The sequence below is a fragment of the Aquarana catesbeiana genome, linkage group LG07 (assembly GCF_042186555.1).
Source record: "Aquarana catesbeiana isolate 2022-GZ linkage group LG07, ASM4218655v1, whole genome shotgun sequence".
In the NCBI taxonomy this organism is placed as follows: domain Eukaryota; kingdom Metazoa; phylum Chordata; class Amphibia; order Anura; family Ranidae; genus Aquarana; species Aquarana catesbeiana.
Window position 1 is genome coordinate 54,784,804 of NC_133330.1, and position 18,018 is coordinate 54,802,821.

The 18,018-nt window shown below is 43.0% G+C and overlaps 1 protein-coding gene across 2 annotated transcripts in view; it reads right to left on the minus strand.

Annotated features, from left to right (window-relative positions):
• ADAMTS9 (ADAM metallopeptidase with thrombospondin type 1 motif 9) overlaps nucleotides 1-18,018 on the minus strand; it is a 366,908-nt gene that overhangs the window by 39,233 nt on the left and 309,657 nt on the right. Inside the window, exon 31 of one of the 2 annotated variants that reach the window (XM_073592184.1) lies at nucleotides 47-217. In XM_073592184.1, the coding sequence (XP_073448285.1) occupies nucleotides 47-217 (171 nt within the window). Of the gene's footprint in view, nucleotides 1-46; nucleotides 218-11,409; nucleotides 13,774-18,018 lie in introns of those variants that run through there. The other variant, XM_073592185.1, reaches the window with a different exon arrangement.

Sequence of the window (18,018 nt, forward strand, 5' to 3'; positions counted from 1 at the left end):
ATTCTTTAAATGCACAAAATAAAATTTTTGCTCTGTTTGTACCTACCTCAGACCACTCCCCGGTAATCCAGATGTATTCACAGGACTGTACATTGCAAGTCTCCACATCGGACGGGCGCTTGTTCTCCTCACAGTGGAATGGTGGGACTTCCTTCTTCTGTTCATTGACGCAGTACACCAGGCGGTAGCGGAATCCTTCATCACAAGTCTTGCTGCACTGCAAGTAGAAGCACCCCGGTGGTGAATCACACTGGATCTAATGACCGGTAAACCTTCAATACACCGTTCTTTATATAGCAGGGCCACAAGCATTGTGAACAGTGGACCAGCACTTTCAAGTCTGCCAGTGAAGGTAGGCTATATAATAATTCTTAGCTAGGTGTCTTGGTAAGAGCTGATTGTATTGCTCTGTTCCAGCCAATCAAAATCATCCTTACATTTTAAAAGGTTAATTTGACAAGGAAAGTTAAAGATACTCTGTCAGGGGGTAAAACAAATTACAAACTACTGCAGATATAAAGTACAGGCACCTAGAGCAAGGGTCTCCAAACTTTCTGAACAAAGGGCCAGTTTACTGTCCTTGAGGCTTTAGAGGGGCCAGACTGTGGCCACTGGGATTAGAAAATGGCACGGTGTTAGTAAGAGCAAACAGTGCCCCATCACTGGTTTTAGTGGAAGGAATAGTGCCCTATTGTTGTTATCAGTGGAAGGAATGATTCACCAGTATTGGTATTCAAGGTAGGAATGTTGCCCCATCATTGGTGTCTGTGGTAGTAATGGTGCCCCGTCATTGGTATCTGTGGTAGAAATGGTGCCCTGTCATTGGTGTCCGTGGTAGGAATGGTGCCCCATCATTGGTGTCTGTGGTAGGAATGGTGCCTCATCATTGGTGTCTATGGTAGGAATGGTGCCCCATCATTGGTGTCTGTGGTAGGAATAGTGCTCCATCATTGGTGTCTGGTAGGAATGGTGCCCCAAGGGTTGGATAAAAGGCAAGCAAAGGGCCACATCTGGCCCATGGGCCACCATTTGGAGACCACTGACCTAGAGGTCTCTGCATTGGCATCAATTATCTACCTATGAAGTCAGAACCATGGTATCATGGTGATGAGCCAACAGAGGTTTCTGGGGAGTGAGAATTGCACAGTGACACTTATAGACACTAAGGCTACTTTCACACTGGGGCGGTGAGTGAGGTGTATACACTGCTCCTCCACCGCCCAAAGGTTGCTTCTTGCAGGACTTTTTCTAGCATCCTGCAAGTACACCACCCCAGTGTGAAAGCACTCAGGCTTTTACACTGGAGTGACAGGAGAAGCGCTTTACAGGCGCTATTTTTAGCACTAAAACACCCGTAAAGCTCCTCAGTGTGAAAGTGGTCTTACAGTAACCTCTGGTTTGGAATAAATATATATATGTGTTTATTCATTACAGGTACTTATATAGCGTCATCAATTTATGGAGCGCTTTACATACATATATTGTACATTCACATCAGTACTTGCCCTGAATTAACTTACACATGATATACAGATGATGTTTTCTTTATAAAGAGTTTATTATTTAGACATATATAGTTATAATGAGCAAATAAAACGCAATTATTCAAGCAATCGCTATATGGACTGCTGACATCTCCTGTAACCATGGCAGGTTGTTCTGTACACAAATATATTTGCTTGGTGTGGGAATGCCAGGAGCTATGGAGATCATTTTGAGGAATATTATCCATTTCTTAAAATTATCTCCATAGCTCTTGGCAATTTCAACACCAGGCAAATGTATTTGTATACAAATCCTTCTGGCACGGTTACAGGAGATGTCAGCTCTCCACATAGCAATTGTTTAAATGATTGGTTCCATTTATTCATTAAGAATAAAAAACATCCTATGCTCATATATATTCCAAACCAGTGGTAATTGTCTATCGGTGTCATGGAGCCGTGCTGTATTTTGGACAGTGTCCCATATTTTCTGGCAGCTGACAATTTATTATATCTCTGCAAGGAAATGGAGCTTATACCCAAGCTAATGACTAATGAAGCTGGCCAATGTCTCCAAAGCCAGGGCAGAATAGGGGGGGGGGGTTTGCAAAATGACCAAATGACCAATCAGATTTTTGACACAAAGCAAAAGAGGCTCAGGTTTTACTTTACCATCCCTCTTTAAACCCCTCCCACTGCTAAGCCCCGTACACACAATCGGATTTTCCGACAACAAATGTTGGATGTCAGGCTGTTGGCGGAAAGTCCGACCGTGTGTATGCTTCATCGAACATTTGTTGTCGGAGTTTCCGCCAATAAATGTTGGCTAGCAGGTTCTCAAATATTCCGCCAACAAATTTTGTTGTCGGACTTTCCGATCGTAGTGTACACAAGTGCGTCGCACAAAAGTCCACGCATGCTCAGAATCAATGCTCACCAAACACAACATTAGCAGAAGGAGCCCAAAGTCTAGCACATGACTATTGAACTTCCTTTTTATCGGCTCGCCGTATGTCTTGTATGTCACTACGTTCATAATTGTTGGCCAACATTTGTGTGACCGTGTGTATGCAAGACAAGTTGGAGCCAACAACCTTCAAACAAAAATTCCACGGTTTTGTTGTCGGAAAGTCCAATCGTGTGTACGGGGCATTAGAGCAACTTGGCCACACCCACCATTTGGCATGTTATGTGCACCGCTAGTAGCCCTATCCCTGCTCCACCCTCTGACACATTCCCTTGTTAAGACCTCGTACACACGATAGGAAAATCAGAAGGGAAAATTTGTAAGACGAGCTGTCTGGCGATTATCGGATCGTTAGTACGGTGCTTTCGACAGCCGATTTGACTTTTTCGTCAGACAAAAGCTGGATGTGCAGACTATAAACTTTTTGTCTGATGTGAACTCAACGTCTGATTTTCGGATGGTCAGTGCAGAAATCGTCACACAAAAGTCGAAAGTACAAACACGCATGCTCAGAATCAAGGAACGACTGGGAAGAGTTCGGTCTTGTAAACTAGCGGTTTCAATGGAGAATTAACATTTGTGACACGGTAATTGATGAATTGTCGAAAATGCAGCGCACATTCTCATCTTCTTTAATGGGATAATAATGAAGCTGCTTTGCTGGTGATACTGATGTAGTTATGCCAAACGTATTTTAAAAGGCATTTGTTTTGTACGATCTGAAAATCGCGAATCAACGCTCACTAAACTTCTACAATTACAAAATTAGCAGAAGGGGCCCAAAGGGTGGTGCTTGAGAAATGAACTTCCTCTTTATACACTCATAGTACGTCACTACGTTCGTGTTTGTCAAACGACAATTTGCTCAAAGTTAGTATGCTAGACAAAATCCTGCACACGCCCTTTTGACAAAAATCAGACGCTTGATCATACAAAAATCAAACCGTGTGTACGAGGCCTAAGACCACCGATTTTCAAAAAGTTCTAAAATGATTAACTAAAATGAATAATGAACAAAATATTACAAAGGATACATTTTCCCAGTGCATGGTAATGGTTAAGGGTAATGGGAACAATTGGATCTGACTGTTTGCTATGGGTATTGTACATGTAGCCCATACACTAAAATCTTATATTAAATTTAACAAGTTCATAAAATAGCATTTTCTGTCTTATTTAAATCTGCAGCTTTCATTAACCACTTGCTGACCCAGCCTTTTTCTGACATTAGTTAAAATCAGTATTTTTTGCTAGACAATTACTTAGATCCCCCAAACAATATATGTTTTTTTTTTAGCAGAGACCCTAGAGAAAAAAATGGAAGTCATTGAAATCTTTTATATCACATGGTTTTTGCGCAGTGGTTTTTCAAAAGCAATTTTTTTGGGAAAAAATACACTTTAAACCCAAAACAAAGTATATACCCCAATTGTTTTGTATAATATGAAAGATGATGTTACGCCGAGTAAATAGATACCTAACATGTTAGGTTGGGTTCACACTGCCGCACGGAACAGCTCACAGCAGGGGGTGTGGTGCGTCCCCGTTCACCGGTTCAGGTCCGATTTCAGTCCGAGTTTTTGTCTCAATTCGGACCTGAAAGGGACCAGAAGACGCACAGGACCCCTGTGCAATTCGCACTGGAGACGCTCCGGAGATGTGTGAACCGGCTCCATAGAGAGCCGGTCACACTCTCCTGACATGCGAATTGGATGCGGTGCAACCACATCCAATTCGCAATAGTGTGAACCCAGCCTTATGCTTTAAAATTGCGCACGCTCGTGGAATGGTGTTAAACTACGGTACTTAAAAATCTCCATAGGCAATGCTTTAAAAATGTCTACAGGTTACCAGTTTAGACTTATAGAGGAGGTCTAGTGCTAGAATTAATACTCTCACTCTGACATTTGCGGCGATAGCTCACATGTGTGGTGCAAACAGCATTTACATATGTGGGCGTAACCTAGGTATGCATTCACTACTGTGCGCGAGCATGTGGGGACGGGGGCGTCTTAAACAATTATTTTTTACATTTTATTATATTTTTTAAATATTACACTGTCACTTTTATTGCTATCGCAAGGAATTTAAATATCTCTTGCAATTAAAAATACAACATGACAAGTCCTCTTCATGGAGAGATCTGGGATCTAAAAGAGCCCAAATCTCTACCCTTAAAAGCAAAAGATAAAAAAAAAGAAAAATGTTATCTTTTGCTTTAAAGAGGAACTGCAGTCTGCTCACATAATTTGTAATAAAGACATCTTTGCCATTCTGAAGCTTCCCTCCAACCACTTTGCATATTATTTTATATATACTGTAATTCTGTACTTGCCAAATATGCTTCAGAAATCTCCCTCCACTGAGTCTGGCTGCATCCATTTTAACTGTGGGCAGCTGAAGCTGCTGCCTGTTCACTTCCTGGATTTACACAAACACACAGAGGCACACCTCCAGCTTTGCAGCTCTCATTGGCCCTCTTATGACTCATCTCCCTCCGTTCCTGACAAACTCTCAGAGAGTTAGAGAGAGAGCTGTGCATGATGTCATAAGCCTAGGCTTTTTACCAGACAAGAAACAGGAAGAGGGCTGTATAAGGTATTTACTGGCAGAAAAAAATGTTTTACTATCCAAAGTTAAAACAACAACAAGGGCAGAAGATTTAATAGATGAAAAAAATGAAAAAATGACTGAAGGTCTGCTTTAACCACTTCAGCCCCGGAAGATTTTAGCCCCTTCCTGACCAGGCCATTTTTTGCGATTCGGCACTGCGTCGATTTAACTGACAATTGCGCGGTCGTGCGAAGTTGTACCCAAACAAAATTGACGTACTTTTTTCCCACAAATAGAGCTTTCTTTTGGTGGTATTTGATCACCTCTGCGGTTTTTATTTTTTGCGCTATAAACAAAAAAAGAGTGTCAATTTTGAAAAAAAACCAATATTTTTTACTTTTTGCTATAACAAATATCCCCCAAAAATATATAAAAAAACTAATTTCTTTCTCAGTTTAGGTCGATATGTAGATATATGGCATTTTTATTATTATTTTTTTATTAGTAATGGCGGTGATCTGCGATTTTTATCAGAACTGCAACATTATGGCGGACACATCAGACACTTTTGACACTATTTTGGGACCAGTGACATTTATACAGCGATCAGTGCTAAAACTAGCCACTGATTACTGTGTAAATGGCACTGGCAGGGAAGGGGTTAAACACTAGGGGGTGATCAAGGGGTTAAATGTGTTCCCTCAGTGTGTTCTAACTGTGGGGGGAATGGACTACCTTGGACAGGACAGAGATCACTGCTCCCGATGACAGGGAGCAGTAGATCCCCGTCATGCCACTAGGCAGAACAGGGAAATGCCTTGACATCGAGTCCGCAGGACCCACGGGCACGCTCCCGCGGCGTGCACGCGCCTGCTAGCCCGGGATTGCGAAAGCCTTTTTGTGCAACTGTGCCATTCTGCCAGCGTACATCGGCATACGGCGGTCGGGAAGCGGTTAAGAACAAAAAAATCATGTTGATATGGCCCGAGAACCGGAAGTGATGTTGACATCGCTCCGGTCCTCCAAGGGCATAGAGATGAGCGGTGGCCATCTAGCCATCGCTTATCTCTATGGAAAATTGCTGTCAACGCCGGAGCAAACGATCGGTAAGGTTAGCCTGGGTACCCCTGGGAAGCAGTGGGAAGACACACCTCTCCCACCATTTCTAAAGGCCGACTGCCTGTAGAAAAAAAATATACTAGGGTTATGCCATCTAGCTGCCAGGACTCCGGTATTTAACGTCAAAATGCTGACATTTACAGTTAGGCGATCGGCAAGTCTTTTTTAAAAAACACCCGGTGATCATTAGAGAGGAGCACCAGTCTGCCCCCAAAAAATTTCAAGTCAGCAGCTACAAATACTGTAGTTGCTGACTTTTATTATGAGAACACTTACCTGTCCAGGGATCCAGCGCTGTCCTTACTCGAACTGATTCTTCAACTGGCTTCGGGTCCAGGCGCCTTCACAGCCGGTTTCCCACTGCACATGTGTGAGCCACACTGCATTTGTGAATTGTCCCCAGTCTTCTGTGACCTGTAATGTGTCCCAGAAGGCTGCAAAGAAAAGAAGGCAAGGGGGCTAAAATTCCACTCAGATGGCCGCTGTCAAAACCAGGTACCCGCTTCCAACACTCCCCCAAAAAGTGCAAATCACCGGGGGGGGTTCCACTTTATGGTCTTGTTCAGCTGCTTCAGGTAAAGACTATAAACCACTACACCAAGGCTCATTGTGCAGGCATTGTCCACCATTATCACTGCTGGGAAGTCCATCCTGAACAATGACTGCTTGAGCGCATGAATGTAGACATGAAGTGCCTGCAAAAAGGCTGCCGGAGATCAGCCACACTGGGACGCAACAAAGGATGAAAAAAAGTTAAAACAGTATTTTCTAAAAGAAAAAAAGCATGAAAATTGTTTGTAGTGACTTAGCAAATTACATGTCTCCCAATTAGGGTATAAATCTACTCCAACAGCTTCTGCTTAATTAAAAAAGTCTTCTGTCTCACACACTGACATAGACAAGCCGACCTGGAAGGTTGGTAGTGGATTGGTAGTGCCTGCAGATATACTAGTGGCCACTGTGTGTCAGCGTTGCACTTTTCAGCAACAGGCTAACAAGCGTAACGGATTGAGATTAACTGCATTAGTCACAATGAATTTCATATGTGTGGCTGTAAAGTGGATATAACTGCTTTACAGAGCCATTATCAATGCTTAGACCTTATTATATAACGGAAATTTCTTACCTTCCAAAATTTCATAGACAGGTTATATATTTCCCCCCGTTGCTTTCAATTAAGTGCAGAACATTCTATTCCAGGGTAATTGCAGGACACTGAACCAAGGTATTAAAGTGTACCGTTCCTGCATTAATCATAGTGTATAGAAAAAACACAATATTTCATGTGCAAAACAAATGAAATCCCGGAAGAAGGTGTGAGACTGACCTGTTTAGTTTAGCGCCAAGGTCAAACTGGGTGATGCCAATAGAGGATCTGATCTAAATTCCTACAACCGATTGTGTGTTGGGGATTTTTGCCTTAAACTAGAGCTGGCTCCAAATACTGACCAGTGAGGAGGCATTGTATATTACTGGGTAGGCGCTCTCTATGGAAGAATAAATAGGAAATGCTACACAATGGAGATGTAGGGGGGCTCCCTATGCATTTCGAGAAGGCAAAGAAGGCTCAAAACGGGAGCAGCTGTGCATGGCAACCAATCAGCTTTCATCTTTCATTTTCAATACTTAAATCGGTATTAAACCCAAAAGCAAACACTTGTTATATTGCAGCTTAACAATTCTTAGATGTGTTGGCTGCATTCGTTTTCTTATTTAAGGCTCTCTTTTCCTTTATTTTCACCTGACGATTCTGCCAGTAAGTCTGTTGTTTTTCAAAAGAATAAGCAGTCATGCAGATATATAAGTTAGAGTGTTGAGACAAACCAGTGGCAGCCCGTCCATAGAGAGTGCACGGGTACTGCCACCCTATCCATGGATCCAGCCCCCTGATCTACATATCAGGGCGCCGGATGCATGGATTCCAATGGGGGAGGGGGGGGGTGTATTTTTGAAGCACATGATTATAGCCAGAGGCTCTAATAGGCGTCAAAAAAGAGTGAGCTGTTGTGTGAGAGATGTAGGAGCGGACACCGGAGCCGCCGCTCCCTGCACCTCCGGGCAACTCCCCGCACCTATGGCTGCCGCTCCAATGTTTTTATTGCTGTCCCTACCACTGCCAGTAAGGGCCGGTTCAACATTGGATGTGATTCGCATCGCACTGCAGTGCAAATCACATGCAATCTCTGTGCGATGCTATTTCAGCCATACAGATAGTATGGCTAAAATCGCATTGCATTCGGACCAAACTCGCACAGGACCCTTTTTTTGGTCCGCAGCAGAATGTGAACACCCATGCGATACGATTCCTGTACAAATTTGCAGATCACCCTGCAATATGAAAACTGATTTAGGGGTGTCATTTACTTTTAATTGACACTCCCAGCAGTACGCATAGGGCAGTGTGAACTGCTGCCGGGAGACATGCGATGGGGGAACCCGCATTGGATTCTCAGGGTTCCCACATCGCTGCAGTGTGAACCGAGCCTAAGGAAAAGTAGTGGGAAATCCAAATTATACAGTTGTCACCAGAACAAGAAGTGGGGGGAAATCTTCTGATGGAGACACCTCTTCTGGTGACAACTGTCAAGGAGGGTAAATCCCCTCACTTCCTCTCATTTCTCAATGTGTCCCTGTCTGATGTGTGTGATGTATTTACAATAAGGTTTTCCTTCAAAGGAGCTGATCCATGAAGGTATAGAACAGGGATATGCAATTAGCGCACCTCCAGCTGTTGCAAAACTACAAGTCCCATCATGCCTCTGTCTCTGGGTGTCATGCTTGCGGCTGTCAGAATGTTGCTATGCCTCATGGGACTTGTAGTTCTGCAACAGCTAGAGGTCCGCTAATTGCATATCCCTGGTATAGAATATGTGGACCTTGTTCTGGTCCCGGGCTGCTCCCTCGCTAATCACAACAAAAGGAGTGTACACCAGATGATATATTCTGAGATGGGTATTGAGGAAGGCTTAGTACAAAAGTTTGTATAACTTAAAGGTCTTTTTGAAACATTTCTTAGGAACCCTAATTACAACCAACGCGTTTTGGAACCCCCCCCCCCATTCTTCAGGGCCTGAGCAGTGGATGTTATTAGACTCATGATAAGATGCAACAAAAGACCAATGTTAGGACTTGATAAAGGCTGTCATCTCTTAATGGCACTATTGATTGCCGGCTGGCTCTCTGGGACTGGAAATGAAGGGGCATGACAGAAAGCAAAATCTATACTGACAGAGGTTTTAACTTATCCCAGCCCTATTCAAATCTAAAAAAAATAGTTTTGGCTATACATACATTTTAAAGCTGAATTTCGGATAAGCAAATATTGTTTTAATACAAAGGGCATGTGTATTCTTACTGGGTTATTGGTGTGCTTTGTTTATTTCTTCCAGATCTATGCAGTAACCCAGCAGGAGCTTCCTGTAATAAGGACCAGTCACTACTGCTCTCTCTTCTTGTACAAGGTGACTGGTCTTGTCTCCGCCCCCTCCTGTAGTTTTCTGCAGGCAGCCTGTAGTGGGTGGGGCCTGCTGGGTTCCTCCCATAGCTCTGCTCTCTGTACAGCACAGGGATGATGTGTAAACCGCACCAACATTATGACAAACAGTAACTCCTGCATGCATGGGGGGTGGCATTATCGCAGCTCGGCCATTCATACAGCCGAAGCCTGCAAACCCGGAAGGAAGACCGAGTGAAGATAGAAGCTCCTACAGCAGTGCAAGTGCGCCGCTGGAGGGCTTTGTTTTCCGGTAAGTCTGTCATAATGTGCTAGTATGCGGTGCATACTAGCACATTATAAATAAAACTGCCCGGAGACCAATTTTTTTTTTCTTGCTGCGATTTACACACCATCCCTGTGATGTATATAGCCTGTGCAGAGAGCAGAGCTGTGGGAGGAACCCAGCAAGCCCCACCCACTACAAGCTGCCTGCAGAAAACTATAGGAGGGGGCGGAGACAAGACCAGTGAAGTCACCGGCTGCTTCTAAAGTAAATATCCCCTAAATGGTGCACGTTTAGGGGATATTTACTGTACCTATAGATAAACGTTATTATAGGCTTACCTGTAGGTAAAAATCAACCAAGGGAGTTTACTCCCACTTTAATACCTTTTACAATTAAATTACGGGGGATGTGAATTTGAACATATCAGCCGCCATGAGCCATTTTGCATGTTGCAAAGCAATATTTCTGATGGGCGTTCTAAACACATAAGCATTCCTGCTCTTCCCTTGTAAATGCTAGTATCAGTAGCACCAGCTTTAGTAGGCATTGTGCATAGGGCGAATGCCAATGCAGATGTTGGGCTAAAAAATGCTGAATGCTATGCAGCTGTTGTCCTCTGTAGTAAAATCAGGAATCTGGAAATTGTGTGGCCAGCAAATATGCTGCACAATGACCACATGGTATTATTGGACAGAACATTCCTGCACAGACGAATTCAAATAATTGCTTCCTATATAAAATGGTTTGCCCCACTGTACCGTACTGTTTTTTTGGTTATTAATCAACTTTATGGTCACATCTGCCGGGAATTTCCTATCTTCTTTTCTTTATGCTTTCCCACCTGGTGCACCTTACCCTTTCCTACCTCTCCCCTTTCCCATCCATTCCCACTCTATATTCGATCTTTTGCTTCTATTAACAATCACATTTCCCATATGTCTTTAACCCCTCCCTTTGAAAGGCACTTTTCATTGTTACCGGTGTATTAAAAACTGTGACACTCTTCTAGTACAGCTTGTCCACTTACTGCACAGGAAGTCGAATTCTACTCTCAGGATACAGGAACAGTCTGGACTTTAATTGAAGCTGCTCGATAATTTCTTTATTTGAATATGTTGAGTTCATGCTCACCTTTATCTACCTCTCTCATTTGAATGTAACTCAAAGTGCTTACTTATTTTATGTGAATAACAGAAAGTCTAATGTCGACCATTGTACATTGTGCCTTCTCTATTTTTCTCTGGCCTGCTTGTTATGTAATAATAAAATGATAAATAAAGAATGCAAAAAAAAAAAATGCACAACTAAAAGGTCTGAAGGGGTGCCATTTTGTAAACTAGGGTTGCGCTAATCTTTTCCAGGTTTTTTAATTATTCCCCTCTTTCTTTGTAATATTCCATGTAGCACACATATTTGGCCCCTAGATGGCAAGCTCACTCTTCTGTTTGTTGCAGGAAAGATAAGAGACCAGAACAGATCCTTTGGGATCTCTAAGCTTTCTGGAACCCCATATATCATAAATGCAAGCTGGATTTAATGACAGGCAACTAAATAAAAAAAAAAAAAAAAAACCTTAGTGACAGACAACTCTCAATTGCCACATATTCCCTGAACAGTTAAGTGAATGTTTACAGCCTCTTGGAGAGAAGGTATAGCACAAATTCCTATGCTGACAAAAAAGCCTACTACCAGCTATACACATTGCAGAGCATTATGGGTATAGACAATGTTTTTCAGAAGACCAGTGATTGTCAGTTCTCACACTGATATGAAAAAGACTAACATCTACAGTACCAGGCCTCAGTCACGCTGCACCATGCTCATAAAAACAGTGGCAGATTAAAGTTTGGTCAAATTGGGTGGCTGCCTAGGGCTCCAGACTCCAAGGGGCACAAGGAGAGGGGTAGGCTTCATATTCCTTTCAGTAAAGGTTTTCTTTTAAGATTATCAGAAGATCATGTGCAGTAAGTTCACACACCCATTGTACCTGGAATCAGAAGATGGCTGGGTTGACCTGACTATAAATCTTAAAATCCTATGCTTCATAGCACACTCTGCCCACTCTATTCATACCACCTCCTGCTAGCCCTGTCCATTGCATCCGATGTCCCCTCTGTCCATGGCACCTGATGCAAACTCTGTCAGCTCCATCTTAAAACTTACTCTATCTACTCTGACCAACTCTGCCACCATTACTTCTATCCAATCTGTCCATACCATCTTCTGTCCACTCTGATCATCATCTTTCCACTCTGTCTACAGTATATCACCTTCTGCCCTTTCTGTCTGATCCATCTTCTGCCCATTCTGTCCATATCACCTTCTGTCCACTCTGTCTGATCCATCTTCTGTCCATACCACCTTCTGCCCACTCTGTCCATACCACCTTCAGTCCACTCTTTCTAAACCATCTTCTGCCCAGTCTATCTAAACAACCTTCTATCTGCTCTAATCATCTTTTGCCCACTCTGTCCATATCACCTGTCCACTCTTGCTGATCATCTTCTGCCCACTCTGTCCGTAGCACCTTCTGCCCACTCGGTCTGATCCATGTTTTGCTCAGTTTGTCCATACCACCTTCTGTATATGCTTTATCCGTCTTTTGCCCACTCTGTCCATACCACCTTCTGCTCACTCTCTCCATGTCACCTTATGCCACCTCTTGTCAACCCCATCTTCCACTCACTCTGCATGCATTCCATCTTCCAACCATTCTATTTGCATCAACTTCTGTCCTCTCAGTCCACTCAATCTTGTGCCCACTCTATCCAGACCATCTTCTGGCCACTTTTAGCCTCTGCCAGCCCCCTGTGAACTCTGGGTCTGTCCATATTCAGACAGCAAACATATACTGAGGTACTGACAAAAATGACAAGGGTCCCCTATACAGATATTCACGCACAGAATAAAATTGGACTGATCATACCCCTCCAGTGACATGCCCACAATTGTTTTTGTAGCTAATTGTGTCTGAACCCTCCCCTTCTTCATTACAAAGCCAAAATCATAATGACATGCTACCTCTAAATCTACTTTCTTCACAACTCTGCAATATATACCAGCATATGTCCAGTATATCTGAGGATGTAAGCCAGCAAACCACCATGCAGCCAACTTGTACATGACACCAAAGCAAGTGGCATACTATTTCAGTGAGGCACATCTCATAATTTGAGAATAGCTGCAAAGAATCATGTAGGGAACCACCCTACTCGCTCAATAAGGTTAGGATTTTCCACATGGGGGGCCAAAAATGAAAAATGTTTGCATGTGTATTTGACCGAGACAAAATGACTTCATAAACAGTAACATTTTCTTTTCCCGAAAGATTTGTACTTTATAAAATATGGATTTTTTTTTAGTACAGAAAATGCTTACTAAGGCTTTTTCTTAACGTGTATCTCTAGACCAAACTTTTTTCTACCTTTGGCTAAAATAAGGAAAGATCAGAACCTCTTCTTTTTTTTTTTTTTTTTAGGAGGTGAGGTCAAAAAAAGACCATCAAGTCCAACCTATGTGTGTGATTATATGTCAGTATTACCTTACTCTGTCAGGTTTTTTTTATTATGTGTATGACTGTTGGAGAGATGTATCCTCTATATGTGTCCTGATATCCAGTACATTTTCTAATAAGGACACTTCTTATGGTGGGAGCTGGGTAGGATGGTATTTCCTCTTATTATGGTGAGACTTTTATTCATTTGCCTCTGGGGGGAAAGAAGTGAGGGGAATTAGTGGTGGTAGTTTGCAGTGGTATTTGGCCAGGTCAGCAGTAGGTGTATGGTATTTAGGTTTTGGAAGATTTCATTTCTAACCATAGTTCTATAAGAACCCCATACTCACCGGGGTGCCCTACAAAGTTTAAGTGCAGGCTCAGGATCAGCCTAATTCCAATGCCCACTCAGAAAGCCGTTCATTGGTCGTCGGGCTGAGGAGAGAGAGGACACTGGAATTAGTGCACTTCTCCTGGGCCTTCAGCTTAACAGCAATCTACAGTCAAGAGCTTTCACCATGATAAAATCTACATACACCAAGTTTTGCTTTGGGGAGATATAACAGACTTAAATGAATGCGGTTATGAATTTATAATTATATCAATAAATGTATTCATGTATGCAAGTAATACCTGAATTTGATTTAGTACCAGCCACTTGCATGCAACTTTACAGAAGGACTCAGACTAGGAGAAGAAAGAATCAGCACAAGGAGCCAATCAGTTGTGCTGGAGTGTGCTTGTGCTATCAAGGACCTTGCTGATAGGACAGTGTAGGGTGGCAGAGATGAGCATACAGTATGATACGTCTCCTTTCACTGTCTACCCACAGGCTGGGGGAGGGGCAAGACATGCAGAAAAAAATCAAGTCCTCTTTCCCTGGCAAACAGGAAACGGTCATCAAGGGGAGTACAGTACCTTTTTTAGGTCTCATTTACACTTGTGTATGGGACTGACTATGATTAAGTGTAGGAGACTCCTGCAAAAAGCTGAGGGCAAGAAGCCCTATTTAAAGGAATAGGAGGATGACAGTGCCTGCAGTTCGCAGACCAGGACAAGGGGTGGGCAGGATGGGTGGATGCCCTGGGCACTGTGGTATCATGTGAGGTGGGTGGAGGGGATTTGTGTTGGGAGGGGGGATTTGAGGGACGGCAGGGGTAAAAAAATTCTAGAAGGGGACATTTTGGGGGGATGTGCTAGGAGTGATGATTTGGGGGGATTTGTTTTGGGAGAGGGGATGGGGAAGAGGATTTATGCTAGAAGGGGACATTTTTTTAGGGAGGGGATTTGTGCTAGTAGTGGACTTTTGGGAGGGAGGATTTGTGCTAGGAGGGGAGATTGGGGAGAGGGAGGGGGGCTTTATGCTGGGAGGGGGATTTGGAGTGGAGGGGAGAGGATGTCTAGGGGGGAAATTTAAGGAGTACAGGATTTGTGCTAGGAGGGGTGATTTGCGTTGGGGCATTTGGGGGGGATGGGTGGGTAAGTATTTGTGCTGGGAGGGGGATTTCAGCAGGGGGGCTGATTTCTACTGGGAGGAGGGGGACTTTATGCTTAGGGGGTAAGCATGCAGATTAGTGCTCAATTATTTTTATTTTGGTGGGTAGGGATTTTTGCAGACACATAATGGTCACACATTTTGGGTGGGGGGGTGTAGTTTGGCATGTTCACCATGGGCTTTAGATGACCTTGTCCCGCCACTGTTCGCATGTAATCAAGCATGCAGTGTGAGCCTGCAGGTCATCAGCCCTGGACACAGAGGAGGAGATTTACTAAAACTGGAGTGTGCAAAATCTGGTGCAGCTTTGCATAGAAACTAATCAGCATCCATGTTTTATTGGCTACCATGCACAGATGCGCCAGATTCTGAAAGCTCTAGTTTTAGTAAGTCTTCCCCAGACTGTCTGTGTCCAGTCAGTGCAGCCAGCAGCTGTTCTCCCAGGGGAAATCATAGTCGGTCACATATGCAAGTGTGAATGAGGTCCGAAAGAGACAGCTTAGAGGAAGCAAGAGAAAACTACGTTTCAGTTGGGGAATGTTTCGCATGTCAGGTTTAATTGCACTTTTTAACTAAAACTGTCACTGAAGAGATACAGGGGACTTCAATTACTAACCTCCCTTTGAAAATGAGAGTTGCCTGACTGTTATGTTCACCTTCTGCCTTCAATACTACTGAAGTTGCTATTTTGCAACATATAGGCAGACAGGAAAATCATAGGAAAGTTGGAACTCACGATTGACATTCTTGTTCCAGGTCAATGACTAAGTACTAAACATAAACCTGTCAGCACGGTAGGCATTTTCAGAAGGAAAGGCCAACAACGGCATCCTCCAAACACTACATGCTTGTTGGTTTTTTGATTACCACAATTTTCTCCAATTAAAAATTATATACATTAGGTTGCTGACATTATACAGAAATCTCAATTTTTCTTGAAAAGGTCAAATATTACTCTTCACTTCTGCCATACCGCCATAATGATGCTTTCGTGTGATTCCTGGCCTTGGGTGTTCGGTAGGCAAGCTGACATTTTGCAGAACAGTTGAGATTTGCTTTATGTAAGGGCAAAACAACAGGTAAACTGTAATGTATTATTGCAGGTATTTATTTAACACCAGCCATTTACTAATTTACGTCAATCCCTGTTCTCAAGATGCTTAAAATCTATTGCCGCGTACACATGACTGGACTTTCCGGCAGAAAAGGTCAGACGGAACCATTCCGTCGGACATTCCGATCGTGTGTGGGCTTCATCAGACTTTTTCTTTCTATAATTCTGACGGACCTAGAAATAGAACGATTCAAATCTTTCTGACGGAATCGGGAAAACCGCTCGTCTGTATGCTATTCCGACGGACCAAAAACAACGCAAGGGCAGCTATTGGCTACTGGTCATTGAACTTCCTTTTTCTAGTCCCGTCGTACATCATCGCATTCTAAACGATCTGACTTTGGTGTGATCATGTGTAGGCAAGTCCGTTTCAGCGGAACTCCGTCGGAAAGACCGTCGGAGTCTATTCTGACGGAAAGTCCGGTCATGTGCACGCGGCATAAGGTCTCTATCACACATGCATATTAGGGCCAATTTAGATAGGAGCCAATTAACCTTTCAGCATGTGATTGGAGTAAACGTGCAGAAAGTGTTCTGGTTGGGATTCACACCAAGGGTACTACAAGGCAGAAGTGCTAACCACCAAGCCACTATACTGGCCCTTTGCTGTCCTGTTTACTGGCGAGAATATAGAGGAGAAGCGGTGTTTGACTCTCTCCCCATCATTCATGTGATGGCGTTGAATGATGCCTAAAGGGTGGGGGATCGCCAAACGGAAGGTCAGTATATGCCTAGTGGGGCTACTGTTAAGTTGAACCTATTGCATTGCACAGCTATTTACTGTTAGAACAGGAGATCGTTTTAACTGTTTTATAAAGAGTAGAAAGGATTGCCCTGATTTTTACTGCTACCCAGGGCTCCATTGGGCAGATTAAAAAAAAAAAGTAAAACGGTTTGGTATGATGTACGTCTTCAGGTTTTTTTTTTTTGTCAATTATAATACTTTTGGAACTATACAGGTCTATATATTGATCTTTCCTTGTAAGTTTTATTATATGTATCATTTATAATAAATATTAATTATAAATTGCAATCTTGATGCTTAGATTGCAAAGCATGTTGGGACTTCTGGGACACCTCCTTCATACATTTTGACTGCCATTACAAACTATAAAATATATAAAGAATATAAATATATAAACTATAAATATAAAGGGCTAGTTTACACTGGGACCCCTAACACACACTGTAGAAGAATGCTGTGGTGTGTTGCAATGCAAAGTCAATTGTTGGTATCAGCACACTGCACTGCTTATCATATGACAGTGCTCATATTGGCAGCTGAATACCCAGTTACCAAACACTGCATTGTAGGAGGGCAGTGGTAGTGTCATGTACTCCCCCAAACCTGGAAGTACGCCCTCTAAAGAAGTCTATCACAGCGAAATGCGTCAGTTTGCTTTTCATCTTAATAAAGATGGCTTCTGTGCCTTCAAAATGTCTATGTCATCTTTCTTGCTGATATGGGACTTCAGTAAACTTTCTATTTGGACTTACAATTGACATGCTGGCTGATGGGGCACCACCATTTAGCCATGAACCCAACTCCTATATTGGCGTTATTTAGAAGACTGTACGGTGTAGTCTGATGTACAGTCAGGCTACATATGGTGCCAGTTTCCATGGGGGATCCCACTCACTACCCACTTACTGTTTGATGCCTGACTGGGATGTTTTAAACTTTTATAACGTTCCATCGTCAGATATTTGCTGACGTCAGCGGTTTTACTGGGGTGAGGATTATTTGGGATTTTTGACCTGAATACAGGTTTTCCTAAACTGTGACTAGACTTGTGCATATAGGACAATTCTTATGGCTGTAATGCAAAAAAAAAGCACGTACACCAAACTTTAAATCCAGAAGAAAAAAGTTTACTGAAGTCCCATATCAACAAAAAAAGCACCAACGTTTCGAGAACATGGCGAGCAAACCTTTGCGTTAGGAAGAGGGACACTCTCAAAATGCGTTGCCTCCCCGCCAGGACCCACACTTGTATACACCCGGCACTCCCTCTCCATCCCAGTGTATCCAGGAGATTGAGATCTTCACCACATCTGTCATCTGTGAAGG